Raw genomic sequence first — 19,730 nt, 5'->3', positions numbered from 1 at the left:
TATAGCTTTATTTAAAAAGAGTTTCAGAAGTCCGGTTGTGGCTCAGCAGATTAAGAACCTGACATACTCTCTGTGAGAATGCGGGTTCAGGTTTGATCCCTGGCCTTGCCCAGTGGGTTAAAGATCTGGTGTCACTGCAAGCTGTGCTGTAGGTCGCAGATGCAGTTCAGATTCTGCATTGTGGTTGCTGAGGTGTAGGCTGGAAGCTGAAGCTCTGGTTTGACCCCTAGCCCGGGAATATCCATATGCTGCAGGTGTGGCTGTTAAAGAAGAAAAAAGTTTCAAGGGAAAGCCACTCAAAGATGGATGATTGATTCATTGTGTATTGAACAAGCACTTGTCAAGGGCCTACCCAGAACCACATACTCTTGTAGAGTTTACCAGGGTAAACTCTGTGATAGCCTGCTCCGTTCTAGCCAGGCATTTTGTTAATTGCTAGGGCTCCCAAGAAAAAGAAGGTAATTCTTGAGCCTCAGGTAGAAATTCAGAGTATTTGGGGAAGTTAAATCACATGAAAACCACACAATGCTATACATTGAATAAAAGCAGAAGCTTGGAGCAGCTCTTCTCCTGTGTGTTCCACTCACTGACCCTCATTAGCTTCCTCGAAGTCCATATGGCAGCAGCTCTTTTTCCCTGAAAGGAGGGAGCTTGGAATAGGAGGTTGTGGAGTGAGGGAAAGTAACCGAAGACCTGCACACTGGATAGTTGTGCTGACCTACTTCCTCCAAGATCAGTTTTTCATTATTTCAGCTCTGTGAGATACCTGTTTTTAGATTTACATGATTCCCAAAAGATTTAGATTTTTTTCCCCCTTATTTTTCTAGCAAAGTTTTTGTTGAAAACTTCTAGGGGCCAACAGAAGGGCATCTCAGTGTCCTGTCCTGGCCTCTGTGTTGGTATCTTTCTCTCTCTCACTGTAATTACGAATTCAGCTATTGCTACTTAAATATCATATGAACTTTGACTTTGTATGATGTTTTCATTTTTTCTTAAACTGCATATTTTTCCTTTTATGCTTCTAATGGGATGACAGAACTCATTGAAGTATAAGAGGTCAGTGTTAACACTTTGAATGAAACAGGTACTTTAACTTAAAAAAAAAACTATATGAACAGTCTGTTTTTTTAAGTGCTTGAATTTTCACAAAGACTTTTATATTAAAGTACATGTGCCCTAGTGCATGCCCCTTTTTAAAAGGTTAAAAAGAAAAGCCATATGCTAGTGAGACTCCTTAGTTTGAGAAGAAGCTATGAGATTCCTAATATGTTGATTCTTTTCAGGATTGAAAGAACAGTGTTTTGAAGCATTTATGTTTTTTTGATGTTTCAGGCCAACCGCAATATAGATGTCCATACTGAAGAAGATGATGATGGGGAATTAGCACTGTGGTCTCCTGAAGTCAAGACTGTTGAACTAGTGAAAGATCACAAAGGCTTGGGATTCAGCATTTTGGATTACCAGGTATAAGAACCCTTATAGAGCAATCAGTTTGTATTAAAGTTATAGGAAGTGGTAATTGTTTAAGACACCTATTGACGTAGGCGGAACTGAATTATTTGATGTGTCATGCTACTGTCCAAAGACAGGATGTTTGAATTTCCATTGTTACCTTTACAATTGATAGCTCCCTCAGTGCATAACATGATGGATGATATGATAACTGGACCATAAGGGAACCAATAGTTTTATACCCATGGAAGCTTATATTATTTTTTTAAAGTTTTAATTTTTTTTGTCTTTTGAGGGCCACACCTGTGGCATATGGAGGTTCCCAGGCTAGGAGTAGCCGCTGGCCTACACTACACAGCATTGCAGGATCCGAGCCACGTCTGCGACCTACACCCCACAGCTCACAGCAACGCCCGATCCTTAATCCACTGAGTGAGGCCAGGGACCGAAGCCGCGTCCTCATGGATGCTAGCTACGTTCCTTAACCACTGAGCCTTGACAGGAACTCCCATGGATGCTTTTCGAGACTGGAACTTGATGAATTTTTTTATATGGAGGGTTTTTTCCCCAGCTGTATTGAGATATATTTCCCATGCCATAAAATTCAACCATTTAAAACCCAGTTTGGTTGTTTTTAGTATATTCAGAGTTGTATAACCATTACCACTCTCTAATTTAAGAACACTTTTATCACCCCAAGAAGAAACCCCAAAGCAGTCACTCCCAATTCTCAATCTTCACTCTCTTCCCTTCGCATAAAAGTTTTTATAGTTTTACTTACCTGTTAATCTCAACTTAATTAAGTAGAAATGTTCTTGATGAAGTTATGTGTGTGTATGTATATATATGTATATGTTTAATATAGAACATTTAATATATGTTTGTATGTACCCCAGTTATAACAATGTGTAAAGTTACTGATGCATTTGGGGTGTATATGTGTATATATTTAAATTTAATATAGAACATTTAATATGTTTATACGTGCCCCAATTATAACAAAGTGTAAAGTTAGTGATACATTTGGGGTACCAGTTTACCAGTTTATAATATTTTTAGACCATCTGATTATCATGGGGAATTAAAAGTGTTGGCAAGAAATCTCTTCACTTTTAAGATCCATATTTTAATACATTAGTGCTGCCTAAACACATTGTGGTTTAATAAAGCAAAATGTACTCTATCAAAGCACATAAAATGCCAAGTGATGGAAAAATCAATTCTTTTTTTTTTAATAAGGCAATCGGGAATAGATTAAAAGAAAAATACTTTGAGCATTATGTAAGAACATTAAATTCCATATTTTGGCAGTGTGATTTAAGATTACTGAAATAGATTATATCTCTTTTACTTTTGCTGCCATGTTTTTGTGCCAGATAACCCTCTTTGTTATTGAAAGTTCTCTTTGGAATATTATTGAATTGTGAGTTGTTGATTCTAAATAATGCATATTTTGGGAAATATTTTTTATCAAGAAATATCAATATATAAGATTCTGGAAGTTTATATATTGGTTAATATCAAGGCCTGTGAAACAAATGGCAGGTACTATCTTATTTTTTCCTTTCCAGTGTTGCCCTATTACCTAGCACATGGTAAGTGATTAATAAATATTTGCAGAATAATTAAACAAAGTTTAGGTTAGCCAAAATTAACTGGGACTAAACTAAATGAACACATTGAATAGGATTTTTTGTTAGCCTTTTTTTTTTTTTTTTTTTCTATTTCTTGGGCCGCCCCTGCGGCATATGGAGGTTCCCAGGCTAGGGGTCGAATCGGAGCCTTAGCCACTGGCCTACGCCAGAGCCACAGCAACGCGGGATCCGAGCTGCGTCTGCAACCTACACCACAGCTCATGGCAACGCCGGATCGTTGACCCACTGAGCAAGGGCAGGGTCCGAACCCGCAACCTCACGGTTCCTAGTCGGATTCGTTAACCACTGCGCCACGACGGGAACTCCTGTTAGCCTTTTAGTATTGGAATTTAATTTAGAAAACACCTTTCAGTTATGATTTTAGATATTCATTACATTTTCATTGTCATTGGACTCTATATGTTTTTGCATCCTTATAAATATATCATAATGATTGCTTTTACTCTCTTAAATGATATAATCTACAAGTTTTATATTTTGAATATTGTACATGTTAAAGAGGTACTTTGGAAATTTTTAAAAAACAAAAACTTCAGCAAAAGATGGAAAGAAAAACTTGATAGTCTTTAACAGTTAATTCATAGTTAACAGAAAGATTCTTTTATTAGTTCTTAGCTTTACATTTAAAAAATATAAATGTATACAGTCAGTTCTAAAGAGTTTCTTCACTATATTCCAACAGACATGCATCGTAACCTCCTATGGATTTTTTTGAATTTTATTTTTATTTATTAAACTCTAGGTGCTCCCCCCTCATCTTCCTCACAATCTTCATTGCACATACGGGTGTTGATTTCTTCACAAATTATATAAAGTGATTTTGCTGCAAAAGAAGTGTTTAGGTAGTCTTCTTGATTTTGTGCTTACTGGAGAACTGTTGGAAAAATACTTCATTTTTTAAATGTTACTTTGGTTCACATTAAAAGGTTCAGCTTATTTATTTCTGTAGCTGAACTTTGGAACAAAAAAAAACCATTCAGAAGTAAATTGAATGTTTTTAAGTCAATCTTAAATACATTTATAGTTGTACACAGCACATTTTCACCATTTGTCAGTGATATGTAGAACTGTTATCCACTGTGACATTTAGATGACACATAAACACAATTTAAAATTTGGTTTTGGGCAAGTTAATTAATTGGTTATACTCTCCCTTATTATAATTAGGCAATAAATTCTAAAGTTCAAAGTATTTTTTGCAAGGCCAGGTGAAGGTTTGGCAAAAGCCATGAAAGGCTATGCTCCTGGTTATTATTGAATTTGATGCTTCTTGTATGAATTTATTAAGCAGCTGAATAAGACTGATGCTGATCTTCAACCTCACCCCTAGCTTAGCATATTTCAAGTAAGAACATATATATATATATATATATATATATAATTAATATATATAATGCTGTAGAAACATCTTAGCCCATGGAGAAAATTTTTGTAACGTGAGAGGGCTTTCAGGTTGTAAAGAACCTGCATTAGCAGTATTGAAGAGATTGAAAATTTACTTTGATATTTTAATTTTAGTTAACCACTTTTCTCACTAGTGAGTTTTTCTCTAGAAAAATAAGAGCTTCCTCAAGAGCCTGACAAAATGATATACAATATATCTTTGTGCTTATTCAATTTCTTCATCTGTAAAAGGGGGATCACAATATTTAGTGAAAGAAGTCTTGTGGATTAAGTAAATTAATATGTAAAGATGTGGAAATGTTACGTTATTTTGGAAATGTGAGTACCACCAACAATCATCTGACTTTGAAAATAAGCACAGAAAGACTTGGAATTTTCCTTAAAGATGGAGCCATGCTACAATATGTTTATACTCTATCAATTTTTAACTGTCTAGTTAGTTTAGGAAAGTTAATGAGTAGATGCCTTAGTTTAATGAAGTCTACATTTAATTGTAAAATTACATTCTGAAATGCACACAGGCGTTCCCTTTGTGGCACAGCAGCAATGAATCCGACTAGGAACCAGGAGGTTGCGGGTTCGATCCCTGGCCTCGCTCAGTGGGTTCAGGATCTGGTGTTGCCATGAGCTGTGGTGTAGGTCGCAGACACGGCTTGGTACCCATGTTGCTGTGGCTGTGGTGTAGGCCGGCAGCTGTAGCTCCAATTCAACCTCTAGCCTGGGACCCTCCATATGCCGTGGGTGCGACCCTAAAAAGCAAAATAAAATAAAATGCAGACAACTCTTGATGAGCCATATGTGAATTATCCAGTTGTGGATTATTGGCCAGAAACTTACTTTTTACATAAATTGAGCTAAACCTTAAGAAAAGATGAGCGAGCAGATAAAGGATCTTGAATTGGTCATGAAATAGGATGGCGGTCTAACCGCTGAGCCACGACAGGTGATTCAGTGGTTCTCCATTGATGGAAGGTGTGTAGTGAGCAGAGAGAAGAACCAGTCCTTGATACCTGAAATGAAAGAGCTGAATCAAAACAAACAAACAAACAAACAACAACAACAACAACAACAAAAACAGATCTGAATCTGATGTACAGTTCTGCCACTCAGTCATATGGCCAAAGAGGAATATGTTGAAATTCATTTTCATGAAACACATTTTAAATAGATTGGGGCAAAGGAAGAGAAGAAAGCAACAGGGAAGGCTTGGTAAACAGGGTTCAAGTTGTAAGTCTCCTCATGAAATTGTAGGGTGAAATAATTGTGGCTTTTTTGGCTGTGGTTTGAACGGAGGTAGAATATTTTAGTCCCAAAATGTGTAGGCACTGTTCCATGTAATGGCTAGTTAAAATCCTGCCTGTGTGTGTACCGTATTAGAAGAGTCATTGGTCATTGTGACGTCACGCCTTGTAGGATCGTGTCATAGAAAGCAGTGATGGGCACAGTTTGTCAAGCGCATGAATGTTATGACTTAACTGTGTACTCTGTTTCTAAGCAATATAGAACTCTTAAGAAACTTGGTTATAAGTTTTTTTTTGTTGTTTTGTTTTTTTGTTTTTTTGTCTTTTTGCTATTTCTTGGGCCGCTCCCGCGGCATATGGGAGGTTCCCAGGCTAGGGGTCTAATCAGAGCTGTAGCTGCCAGCCTACGTCAGAGCCACAGCAATGCCAGATCCGAGCCGCGTCTGCGACCTACACCACAGCTCACAGCAACACTGGATCCTTAACCCACTGAGCAAGGGCAGGGATCGAACCCGCAATCCTAGTTGGATTCGTTAACCACTGCGCTACGACAGGAACTCCTGGTTATAAGTTTTTATAGTATATATATATATATTTTTTGTTTTTGCTAGTTTCTAGGTATAATTTGCATACTATACCCTAATTATCTTTGTCTTTTTTGGGGGGGGCACACCCATGGCATATGGACGTTCCCAGGCCAGGGGTCGAATCAGAGCTGTAGAAGATGACCTATGCCACAGTCACACAGCAGTGCAGGATCTGAGCCTCGGCTGTGACCTACACCACAGCTCACGGCAATGCCAGATCCTAAACCCACTGAGCAAGGCCAGGGATTGAACCCCCATCCTCATGGGTACTAGTTGGGTTCATTACCAATGAGCCACGATGGGAACTCCCTAGTTATATCTTTGTCTTGATTACCCTTTATTTATTTGTAAGGTCATTATTTTTTGGAATATCACTAATGGTCATAGAGATATTAACCCTAATATTAATACAAATTCAATAATAATAGCAAACATACAGTGAATGTTTAAATATTTGCTAAATGCTTAATGTGTTCCTCACAAGAACCATATGAAGGACGTACTATTGTTATCCTTATTTTATAAGTGAGGAACCTGGGGCACAGAGAGGTAAAGTAACTAGTCCACATTCACTCAGCTGGTATATGGCAGAACTAGAATTTGAACTCAAGCAATTAGCTGCCCGAATCTGTGCTTTTAACTGCCATACAAATTGCTTCTTTACTTATGAGTGCTATTTCTATGCATATTTTATTGTAGGGCATCCCTGTAATAAATTTATTGCAGCAGATCTTCCTGTTTTTTCAGCTTGGAAAAAAATTCATATCTTAAAGACAAGCTGCTAGATAGTATTCTCATTTTCAATGCTTATATGAAAGTTTAGTAAGTATTAAAAATTAATACAGTGTGCTTATATGCAGTGCGTAAGAGCTAGTGTTTATTGCTGCAAACGAAAATAATTACAAATTTAAGAATCCTAAATTAGTGAAAGTAATTTGTTGTGGGATAATGTTCAGTAATGAAGCAATTATTACATAGTCCGAGAGTCTGTAATTTTAAATTTGTACCAAAAAGCTTGAAATAAATTTGGAACCGTGTGGATTTTACCTTCAGTTGACCTTATAAATTAAACATGGCAAGTGGATATTTTCTGGTGTTTTGATTTATGTTGAACTTTGAATAACCCCTCATGATTATAATTCACTAGAAATGTTTGACATTAGCCAATTTTTGAACATTAGCCATGATATTGCCATTCTTGATACTTTTGAATTTCAATGGTTTAGAAGGTAAAATTTATTAACCAATAATTCTCTTCCCTCCCACATTCCATTCCTCAGTGCTCTCCATTCCTGACATGGGGACCCAACTCAAAAATTTTTGCCAAAGCAGATATTTTTGAAAGACTTTGGGTTTATCTTAGACATTGAGATAAAAATAGAAAGCATAATAGCACAGCCTTGAGAGGTGATTCATACGTAAATACTATTAGCAAAGTTGTTTGAAAGGCCAAAGACAAAAGATGACTCATTAAAAAAAGTAGTGAAAGTATTGCTCCCTATGAAAATTAAGTGTTTAATTTTTCTTAAAAAAATGCGTTATAAAACTTAAATAGTATGAGTATTAAAAAATCGCAGTGTTGCTGAGTCTTGGGTGTGGCATGCCTTAGTATTTGTGAGAAAAACCTAGTGTACAGTTTTTGCCTAATTACTAATTCTGTTAAATGGGGTTCTCTAAAAATGATTCTTAAAAGTTATAGGAAAGGATTGTATACATTTCATGCATGTGATTTAAGTTAGCTTTTTTCTTATATGTGCAATAGATGACTTTCTGTGCATATTAGAAATGTTTTAAAAATAAGTAATGCATATGTATGGCATAAAAATTTAAAAGTACATAGTAGTATCTTGTGACAAGTAAATCTATCTCTGACCATAATTCATCAGTTCTCCCAGATAAAAACTCCTGTTTTTCTTGTCTGTCCTCACAGAGATACTTTATAAAGACGTAGTTATATAAGTAATAGTTGTTTGGTTGTCTAATGTTTTTTACTTTTTATACATAAATGGAATATGTCAAACTCACTTTAAGCACATTGCTCCCCCCCCATTATATATTTTATTTTGGGATTTATAGAGCTACCCAATTCTTTTTAATGAATGCATATTTTATTATTGCTGTTGTGCAGTAACTTATTTAAACAATCTCCTGTACCCAGTTGGTGGGTATTTCAGGTGAGGCTGTAGTGGATATCCTTGTCATACTCTTGTAAAAGGGTGGAAATAAATCTTGTGATAAATCCCTAGATGAGGAATTGCTCATTGAAAGGGCGTATATCTTTTAAATTTCGGTGTATTTTTACTAAATTGCTTGAACATAAATGTTCGTGAGACTCACAAGTGTTTAGACCACTTAGAATTGATGTTTTCTCATTGGAGGTGAGGGCAATCTGGCTGCAACATCTGTCACTCCATTGATGGATAGGATGGATACAGCTGATTGGCTGGCTGGGTGGGTGTCCCCTTCCTCTCTCTCCGCTCCACGTGCATCTCTCCTGAAGCTGCATGCTCAGTCGAAGAAGATGACCTTTCCCGATAGAGGAGGACCATCTTTGGTCAAGGGAAAAGAAGTAGCTGCACTCCCCTGTGAGAACCTCCAAATAGGCTCTCAGAATTGATGTCCTCTTATATAATTTCTTTTAGATAATTCTCCTGAAAAATAAAGTGCAAGTAGGTGCATAATTCATGGATTTGCTAATGATTTCCCATAATACAGATGGACTAAGTGATAGCAATATATAACTATCAACTTTTTTCAAATTTATATTGGTAGCAATTAATTTATTGACCTTTATAGCTAAGAGTGGGCATAAGAAAGGGCATAAACTATACGCAGATCATGATGTTAATGCCCTTGGTTCTATCCCTATTTTTTTCACCAGTTTTAATCTTGTTTATTAGAAGGTTGAGTTTAAAAATGGAAGAAGTTAAGGACTTTAATTTTTTGGCATGAGACTTGAGATTTGGGGTGAATGCTACCATCAGCACATAGTCTTTAGGAATATGTGGAAACCCAGTATCTTTACATTCATACCAATTGATTAGTTTATGGAATCCAGTATATAGAATTTGATAGGTGTTGACATAATTTTGACATATAATAGTACCTATATTAATGAGTAACATTAAAAAGTCAGGCTCAAACCTATGCTATTTCCAGAATCTCAGATACAGAGGACAGTAACATAGTCTAAGTTATTAGATATTTCCACTTTAATGCTCAGGAGATCTCATAACATAGCCACCAATGTCTGGTTTCTGTTTTTGTTTTTTCCTTTTGTTGCTGTTTTTATCTTTTTTTTAAGGAGCTTTGGGTCCAGTTCACCCATGTAGGATTAAGATATTGGTACTAAAAAAATGCCATCAGTCTGCTCCTAATGGCAGTATCCATGTTCTTGGAAATAGAGCCTACAGCCTACTATTAAACACATCACACAGCTGCATTTAAAGGTCACTTTTGCTTACCAGAACTTGGGCCTGATAGAGGCTACTCTTTGTCTATCCCTGATTCCTACCCACATTTATTTTTATTAACATCAAAGTACTGTAAGCTCCAGTGCCAACTGGGCTGAAGATTTCTTTTCACAGAGGATTTGCTGCCTTTTCCTCTATGGGAAAGTTCTATATCCTTTAAATCATTTTAAGCTGCTTCATTTGAAAAATAATTCTTAGTAGTGTGTTCATGGAGTGGATTGATTGTGGCTACTGGGGAAATTCTCTCATGGCTTAAAGATTGCTTTTCAAGCCTGCAAAGTGGGTGAATGAAGGAAGCCCACTCCTGGTGTGTGGAGTTTGTAGGGCACTCAGGACGGTGACTGACTTCCAAAAACCTCAGTGCAGCAAGACTAAAGGCATCAGGAGACCAGAAGCCACTTAATAAGAGATCAAAGAGGCTGTGTGTATATCAGCTTGAAATCCAGATAGTACAGATCAAAAGCTTGCCTTAGCGAGGCAGCTGCAGGGGGATGAAGTTAGCAGGAGGCCTCAAAGATCTGAAGTCAGGCCTGATGTTGAACTTTGCGGGAATTTCATGGCTCCTCTGGAATACGAATTTGGCAAAAAATCCCATTGTGTCTAATGGGGGGAGAGAGAATAGGGGCAGGCAGCAAATGTTAGTCAGCTGATTGTGCTTTCTCATAGGGTAGCTCCCCTTTTCACAAGTGTTTCTTAAGGACTCTTTCTGCATGTTACTGGAAGGCATTGCTTTGCTGAGGAGGAGGAGGTTCTGAAAATGATATGTCTGTTATTTTACCTTTAGTGAGGATTTCAGAAATGGCCAAATGGTAAATCTTTAAATATTAGTGCTTATGAAACGACCATGGAGAGTTAAAACATAGGTATAAGAGTGCTCAGGTTTATGGCAATAGCTGGTAATTATGTTTCTTCTGTGAAATGCTTAAGATGTTTCAGAAGTTACTGAATGTCAGTCTGGCTCTGCATGTCTGTCTCCCTTGTCATTAGAAATAGAACAATTACTATTTTTTTTTTTTTTTTACTTATTATGATTGAAGTATAGTTGATTTACAGTGTTTCTTCAAGTTCTATCATACAACAAAGTGACCCAATCACACATATTTCCCTGTGCTGTACAGCAGGATCCCATTGCTTATCCATTCCAAATAGTCTAAAGAAAAAACTCTGTCTCCAGAGGTGTCTCCTCACCAGTCTTCCTCTACCTCTAGGTGTGGGTGTGTTTTGTATGTTTCCTCTAGATTCTGATGTCAGGGGTGAGCACCATGCTCATAGATGAAAGTCATGGCCCTTCCTAGAGTATGGCAGAAGGCATTGAGAACCTGTTTTCCTAGGACATGGTGGTTTGTACTGCTCTGCTCTGTTTGGGAGTATCATTTGGAGCCAGGCAGTGGTCCAGAGAAGGCACACTCTTCCCCAGTGAGCACCAGAAAGTGGTGTTGCCTCCATGTGGGACCAAAGGGCTAATTTGTTAATGGTGCATGAAAGGGGACTGGCTACCTGACCTTGACACACCACTTCTAGGGCTCCAGTTCCCCTCTCAGCTGTCTCCTCTGTGTTTCATTTTAATCATATGTTATGTTCAGCATAACATAGAGTATGCCACTGTGAACATGGAGTGTGGCTGAGAGCACTCTCAAGTAAGTCCCTCCTGGGACTTTGGGCAAACTTGTTAGTCTATCTTCTACAGTCATCTCTAAAACAGAAGTAATATTTGCCTTATAAAGTTGTAAAGACTAAATAAAAGTTGTTTATAAATGCCCTCAATTTTCCAGGCATAAAGTAATGTTTTTCTCGTTCCTGAAAAACGATGATGGTGATGATTTTTAAAAATAAAATCTGAGCACAGACTTGGTATACTTGTTATTCATTCTCTCCTTCCAAAAAATTATTATTCACTTAGGAGTTAGTATGGGGGGACATAAAGATGAAAGGATATAATTCTTTTCACGATCTGATGTTTAACAAATGGATATTGGGCCTCTTCTGTGCCAGGCACGATTCCAGACACTGGGGATGTTGCAATAAACAAAATAGGTAATGGGCCTTGTGTCCTTATGCAGTGTAAGGTCAGTTGGGAGTAGAGAGACAATGGATAAATAAACATATGTTAAAATATTATAAAGGAAACAGACTTGAAAACAACTCTGCGTAATCCATTATGATTTTAGCAATGATGGATTTAAGACTCAGGGAATCTGTGATGATTGTTTCTTAGCATTCAGAGAGGCCTCAGAGGGACCTGAGGCATGTCTTATACACACACAGGTCGTGGGCATTCCAGGCACAGGAATGTCCTGAAATTGCTAACTTGGCCCTGATTTTACGTCTTTATTTTCTTTAGTAATTGTGAACTGTTTTGTTTTTTTTTTTTTTTGTCTTTTTGTCTTTTTTTTGTTGTTGTTGTTGCTATTTCTTGGGCCGCTCCCGAGGCATATGGAGATTCCCAGGCTAGGGGTCGAATCGGAGCTGTAGCCGCCCGCCTACGCCAGAGCCACAGCAACGCGGGATCTGAGCCACGTCTGCAACCTACACCACAGCTCACGGCAACGCCAGAGCCTTAACCCACTGAGCAAGGCCAGGGATCGAACCCCACAACCTCATGGTTCCCAGTCGGATTCATTAACCACTGCGCCACGACAGGAACTCCTGTGAACTGTTTAATATCTATCGAACCTTTGATGTCTTTTCCTTTTAAGGAACAATCCTTTGAAAAAATATCTATTCTCATATTTATAAAACATGACCACCATCTCACAGGATGTGATAGCTAGTAATTATGTGCTGCATACACACACTAACTATCTGTACAATCCCATGTAGTAGGTCTTACACTCATCCTCATAGATAAGGAAACTGATGACAAGAGGTTAAGGAATTTGCTCAAGATCACCAGTTAGTAAGTGATGGAGCTGGGCTCCCAAGTCTGTGGTCTACTAGCGTGAAAGTACATCTTTTGACCAGAAACAACACTGATTCTTCATAGTTGTGGCTCCAGTGAAAAATGATAAAAATTTCTGATTATCTTTCCAGAGAGAAACAGCAGTTCCAAACGATTTACTTCATATTATTCCTGAATCCTTATGGTCTCCTGCCTTTATTGCTCCCACCTAGCCAGAGTTCTTTAGAGACCTGATGGCCTTTTCCCTGCCAGAGAGTGGAAACTGTGTGTTTTATCTTACATTTCCCAGCAGGACTCCTTAAGCCTTTTTCCAGTTAGGTTCAAAGTTGGTAAAGTTTCGTTCTGCGTGTTGCCTGCTACATCTCATAGAGTAGGAAAAAAAAAAAAAAAAAAAAAAAAAAAAGCCCTCTCCCCAAACAAAACAAAAACTGGGCAGAATCTTTTCTAAAGAAAGAAGGGCGTCATGTGCACCTGATGAGGCGGCGGTTGTCAGAGAAGTTGCCAGTGTAGAGAGGCGCCTGTCTTTCAGTGTCTGCTTTAAGAAAGAGTGGGAACGGGGGACGCCTCCCTGCTCTAAGCCTCTCTTCAGGTGCAGAGGTCCGCATATCTGGAGAGTGCAAGGTCAGCACGTCACTGTCATGTGTTAAGGTGTAAGTGTAATACCAGGGGTGCTTCTAAACCACACATGCTCAGTTGAATTCAGAAGGCAGTTGATGAAATGGTAATTGTTGACGCCTTGGACACATAAGTCCTATCAACTTCTTTTCCATCGTCTTCATAGTAACAGTAATAATAAGAGTAATAACAATAACAAGAGTAAAAACACTTAGGAAGTGATTACTTTGGGTTTGCCAAGGACTTTAGTCAAGGCTTATCTCATTTAATGCTTTTAACAACTCTACCAAATCTATACTATTGTTATTTCTGCTTACGTTTGAGAAACTCAGAGATTAGACAAATTGAACAGTATCACTCAGCTGGTATTTCTGTGTTTGACTTAGGTTAAGAGTGATGTGTTTGGGAAATTAAAATAAGCTCTAATACGTAAGAAGCTTTTAATGTTTTATGTGTCCATACTTTCCCTGCATCATATTAGCTTTCATCTGATAGAGTTTCTGGAGGATAATGAGGTGTCTCTTACAAATCCATTTTCTACCTGAAAAAAATTTGAGGGTAAAATATATATTATACAAAATTTACCATCTTAACAGTTTTTAAGTATGTAGTTCGTGTTAGGTATATTCACATTTCATAATGTAATTTTAATAAAGGGTGTGACTTTCTCCTTGAGTAATATAGTCAGCCTGAGGAACCCCAACCATTTCAGTCAGATGATGGGATTTTTAGATAAAGGACAGTTGTGGTTTGTTTTGTCTTCCTTACAGCTGGCAGAAGTCCTGGGCCAGGAGCTGTGTTTGTTTACATATTTACATATGTATTTGTTTACATATTTACATATGGTAAATATGTAAACAAATACAGCCTTTTTTTTTTTTTTTTTTTATCTTTTTGTCTTTTTGCCACTACTTGGGCACATGGAGTTCCCAGGCTAGGGTTGAATGGGAGCTGTAGCTGCCGGCCTACACCAGAGCCGCAGCAACTCGGGATCCAAGCCACGTCTGCAAACCACACCACAGCTCACGGCAATGCCGGATCCTCAACCCACTGAGCAAGGGCAGGGATCAAACCCGCAACCTCATGGTTCCTAGTCAGAGTCGTTAACCACTGAGCCACGACAGGAATTCCAACAAATACAGCTTGATATAAAATTTTCAAGAGATGAAACATATTTAGTATCCAAGAAAATATCTATTGGGAGAAAAGAAGGAGAAAAGATAAAGTCATGGGAATCTGCTTGAGCCGTTTAAATTATTATGGTACTTAAAATGGATTCTTAAAGTACTAAACTATATAGAATAAAATCATGTGCAAGCTTAGATATTTTTCCCCCTCTACTTTAGACTATATTTTGATCTTTTAGCAAGTTTCTCTGTCTACTTCTCTTCCATTGCACTTCTAATTGCCTTGTGAACTATGCTTGCTGTGCTACTCAGGGATTGTTTCCTTCTATGTATGATGCATGAAAAAAATCTGTTCTTAATGCCTGATAGTGTTTAGGAAGTAATAAGACACAAGGAGCCAGGAACCATATCAGTTTAATTTATCTTGAGTGCACTGAAAGTATTTTGTGGATACTTTGAATGTTATGGTGTTGTGGTGATTGGTATGATTAGTGTAAAACTTGGCTATTATAAAATAGTAAAAAAAAAAAATGGGGTTAGATTCTGATAAGATAACTTGCTCATTATACATTAGAATCACTTAGTTATTGCCTTGCCTTCACTATAAATGCATTTGTTTCTCTTTCCTAAAAGTAAATGCTTGGTTACTGGTTAAGTCAGAGGATGCTCTTCTAGTGTTTATTAATTGCATCCTACTGTCTTAAACCAGGACTAATCTAGTGATTTTAATTCAGCATTTTGTCCCTACCATGTCTTTTGTTGCTATTTAAAAATGGTGAAAAAGAGGAGTTCCCATCATGGTGCAGTGGTTAATGAATCCGACTAGGAACCATGAGATGGCAGGTTTGATCCCTGGCCTTGCTTTGTGGGTTAAGGATCCAGCATTGCTGTGACCTGTGGTGTAGGTCTCAGACATGGCTCAGATCCCACATTGCTGTGGCTGTGGTGTAGGCCAGTGGCTACCGCTCTGATTAGACCCCTAGCCTGGGAACCTCCATATGCTGCGGCAGCAGCCCTATAAAAGGCCAAAAAGACTAAAAAATAAAAAATAAAAATGGTAAAAAAGAAAAAAAAAAAGGGGGGGGGGATTCTCTTGTGATGCAGCCAGTTGGGCCACTGCTGTATTGTAGGTTTTGTCCCTGGCCTGGGAACTTCCATATCCTGCGGGCTTGGCCAATAAATAAATAGACAGATAAAGTAAAAAATGGCAAAAAAGTTGTCTTAGAGCCAGATTAAACTGATCAAACCACTGACCCCCCTTATCTTGCCAAGAACCGACCGTTTCAGAACAATGATTGCCCTACATTTTGTCTGTTCATCTTCATCCCACACCCTATCTTGGAACATTCTCACCCTTTCCTCCTACGCCTCCCACACCCTATCTTGGAACTTTCTCATCCTCTCCCCTGTACCCTGATGCTAACCTTGACACAGGTTATTTCAGCCACAAGCCCCTATAAAACCTACTACCACCTTAACGCTGGGGAGCCTGGACCTTTTCTCAGTGCTCCTGGCCATTTGTTGGTCAGTAAAACTACTTGAAGCCTCAACAGTCTGGACTCCCTGCCTCTATTTACTTCAGCTCCAAACCCACAGCCCTTTCTTGCCCTAACAAGTTCTTTTTAATATTCATGTTATAAAAAAGAACACGTCATATATCTTTTGTTTCGATGGTAGAATTCTCAGGAAGTTAGTTCTTGGTAGTGGCAGTTTTACGAGTTCTTAAAAGACATCATTGACACACTTATCCCATGTTTGTGACCCGAGTGTACATCTTTTCATTGCTGGTGCTGTGTTTGTAATTAACTTCCGTCATTCCCTACTTTTTGTAGTGGTTTCGTGCATGTTTTGGTAGAAATTAAGGACAAATCTGACTCTAGATGTTCTGTCAAATTTAGTTAATGATTTTGGAGTTGGGAACAGATCTTAACTGTCATATATCCAACTTTCTCATTTTACAGTTGAGAAAACTGACTCAGAGAAATGTGGAACTTGTGAAACCAAACACAGTCAGGCTGTGGGCTCAGAACTTGTTCCTTGACTTCTAATCCTCACCCATCCTACTACTAATGGATTGAGTGACTGTCTTCCTTGTCGTCTTCTCCTTTGTTTATTTTCTTCTTTTTAGAAAAATCTTTGGATTCCTGTTTCCTGACTGACATCGCTCGCTGTGGAAATTTTAATTCATGCCAGCTGTGCATCAGCACGTCTGCAGATCACTGTTTTTTTTCCTTTAAATGTATACGTGTGTGTGTGTGTGTGTGTGTGTATAAAAGAACCTTTGCTTTGCCCTTCTTTGTCCCCTATTCTTTCTTCTGCCTTCCTTCAGGATGAGATAGCTAGCTGTCTCCCTTTTAAACTCAATGGTGTCTTTCTTTGTTCTCCATTCTAGTAACTTCCTTGAGATCTTACTTTAAAAATTATTTAGCTATTAATTTACTTAGATTTTAACTTACGACTCTTTAGTTCCAAAGAGTCATTACCACCTCTAAGAGTATATGCCTCAAACCAAGAACAAATTCAGAGAGACAGAAAGTGCAATTGTACTTACCAGGAACTGGGTGTTGGGAGAAATTTGGGACTCATTTAATGGGTCTGAAGTTTCAGTGTGGGAAGATGAGAAAGTTCTGGAGATGAATAGTGGTACGACAGTAGTACCACATTGTGAATGTGCTTAATGCCGCTGAACTGTACACTTAAAATGATAAATTTTATATATCCAAAAGGAAAAGAGTAGACTCTTCAAGAAGCACATATTTGGCTCTTTGCTTTCATAGTTTTCTCGCAGTTGACCAACATTAAGTTGGAACGGAGTTCCCATCGTGGTGCAGTGGTTAATGAATCTGACTAGGAACCATGAGGTTGTGGGTTTGATCCCTGGCCTTGCTCAGTGGGTTAAGGATCCCACGTTGCCATGAGCTGTGGTGTAGGTTGCAGACTCAGCTTGGATCCTGCGTTGCTGTGGCTCTGGCATAGGCCAGTGACTACGGCTCCGATTCGACTCCTAGCCTGGGAACCTCCATATGCCGCGGGAAGCGGCCCTTGAAAAGGCAAAAAGACCAAAAAAAAAAAAAAATATATATATATATATATATATATATACATACACACACAAACACACATATACACATATATACGATATACGTATATATATATACATATATAAGGTTGGAGCAATTATCTTATCAAATATTATGTGTTAGCTGCCTCATGTTGTCCAGAAATTAATGCACATTGATCCTTCCACATTATCTTTGAAACGCAATTCCTCATACTAATGTGAATAACTTTGTGGGGTGAAGCTCAGTAGCCCGATTGTGTAGTAACATACACAACACTGAATTCATCGGTTAAGAGATCAGTTTTGTAGAGCACTGTTTATTTCCTAGTTGTTTGAAGTTGTTTTCTTAGTCATTCTTTGGAATCATTTCATTTTAGGGAAGGACTCCTGTAATACAGGAGAGCAGGTGATTGGGTGTGGTGAGATATCTAACAGCACAGCGCTTTGATGACGTAGAGTTAAGGCTCTATGAATGAACCCTATTTCCTCTCCTGAGTTTACTATAGGCCAACTTTATGTTTTATACTCAGTTGACAATAAGTGTTAACATTATCAAGGGTACATAGTTTATACCCAAGTTTTTATCTGAAATAAACTGTGGTCTCTGCCATCTTGTTGTGGTCCCTACATTCCTATTCCATGACTTAATGTTTTTAAAACGTTTTGGTGGTGGATACAAAATAGGTTTGTTTTCATTTTGTTTGCCCACGCTCACAGTATGCAGAGGTTTCTGGGCCAGGGATCAAACCCAAGCCAGAGCAGTGACAATGCTGTGTCCTTAACTGCTAGGCCACCAGGGAACTCCCCAAAATAGATTTTTTTTTAAAAAGAAGGACAACCCACAGGTTATCTTTTATTGTGAATCCATGTAGTCCAGTGATTGTTACACCTTATTCTTTGTTGTTCTTCATTAGAGTAATACTGCAAACATGTAACTATTGAATGTCAGAATGGTCCTTGATATATGTCTTATATTCCTCTTATTTTAAAAAATGCCTCTTACTGAGGCATTGGCCAGTTTATTAAATGAACACGTTTCTTCATGTGCATTTCTTCCTTTATATACATGTTCTGCTTCGTGCCTTTCCACTGACCACGGTTGCTTGCTTGTATTGTTACTAGTTTCAGAGCAGCTTTACACCTAGAGCTCTGCCTGCCTTCTGGCTGATGTCCTGTCTCTGAGAGAGACCAGTTTCAGTTGAAGCACCTTTCTGCCTCAGGTGACACCCCTGTACAATCCTTTAGTTTATGTGAACCCCAGTCTCTTTGTTCGGTAGGAATGCACACAAATATTCATAGAATATATTTTATACACACACCTCGGATCTTTGAATTACATCCATTTGGGCATAATGATTGTCACATGTTTGTATCTGTTCACATAAAGGTGTTCTTAGCTCACCAAAGGAATGGATTCTTAAGAATATCAGTGTAAATTAAAACCTGGCAAACAAATGCGTGTTTTAGATGTCCATGCAGGCACGCCACCCATTCTGTGCTTTCCCACTTTCTCAACTAGGTACCAAAATACAAACCTCTAGTGGCCAATGTGGTATTTCATGGGCTCAGTTTTATACACTTTGGCAAGGTAATAAAATACGTTTTCTAACAATTTGCCTTCTTTCAACATTCATCTAGTTAGTAAACACTACCTTAAGACAGAGAAGCTGCATCACATAGTGGCTAAGAGCCTAAACTCTGGGGCTTGACTGGCATGTTTAAATACCGGTTCTATCATTTATCAACTGTGGGTTTTGATTAAGTTATTTAATGTTCCTCTGTCTTGGTTTTCTCATGTGGAAAGCAGGAATCATAATGGTCCCTACCTCGTGTTGCCGTGAGGATAAAATAGGTTCAAAAAAGTAAAATATTTAGATTGTGCCTGTCACGGCAAGAGTTCAGTAAGCATTAACAAGAGTTGTTATTCACAAGTGATGGAACATGGTCTTTGCTTGTAATGTACTTACAGTCTAGCAAGGAGAGAGAAACTAAATAGATGCAGTCATTTGATGTTTCCAGTCTTATTCCGTCCCTTCTGTGTGGCAGGCACTGTGGTTGGCCCTGGAAACAAAGTAGCAGATGAGCAAATATAGCCTTGTTCTCATGAAGCTTGGGCTCAGTAGGGAAGATGGTTAAAATAATTTCAGTAAAATGTCAAGAGTTGTTACAGGAAAAATGCAAGGTGCCGTGGGTACATCTAGCAGGAGGGCCTAACT

The 19,730-nt window shown here is 38.3% G+C and overlaps 1 protein-coding gene across 6 annotated transcripts in view; it reads left to right on the top strand.

Annotated features, from left to right (window-relative positions):
* Positions 1 to 19,730, top strand: part of PATJ (PATJ crumbs cell polarity complex component) — a 356,992-nt gene that overhangs the window by 83,907 nt on the left and 253,355 nt on the right. For all 6 annotated transcript variants that reach the window (XM_021096561.2, XM_021096558.2, XM_021096560.2 and 3 more), the window contains exon 17: positions 1,333 to 1,464. In XM_021096561.2, the coding sequence (XP_020952220.2) occupies positions 1,333 to 1,464 (132 nt within the window). The remainder of the gene's footprint in view (positions 1 to 1,332; positions 1,465 to 19,730) is intronic.

The sequence above is a fragment of the Sus scrofa genome, chromosome 6, assembly GCF_054392235.1.
Source record: "Sus scrofa isolate SSC_HxYL_T2T_F1_AM1 chromosome 6, Sscrofa_HxYL_maternal_Yorkshire_Landrace_v2.0, whole genome shotgun sequence".
Lineage (NCBI taxonomy): Eukaryota > Metazoa > Chordata > Mammalia > Artiodactyla > Suidae > Sus > Sus scrofa.
Note: the sequence above shows the minus strand (reverse complement) of the source record. Positions and strands in the feature narration are given on the sequence as shown.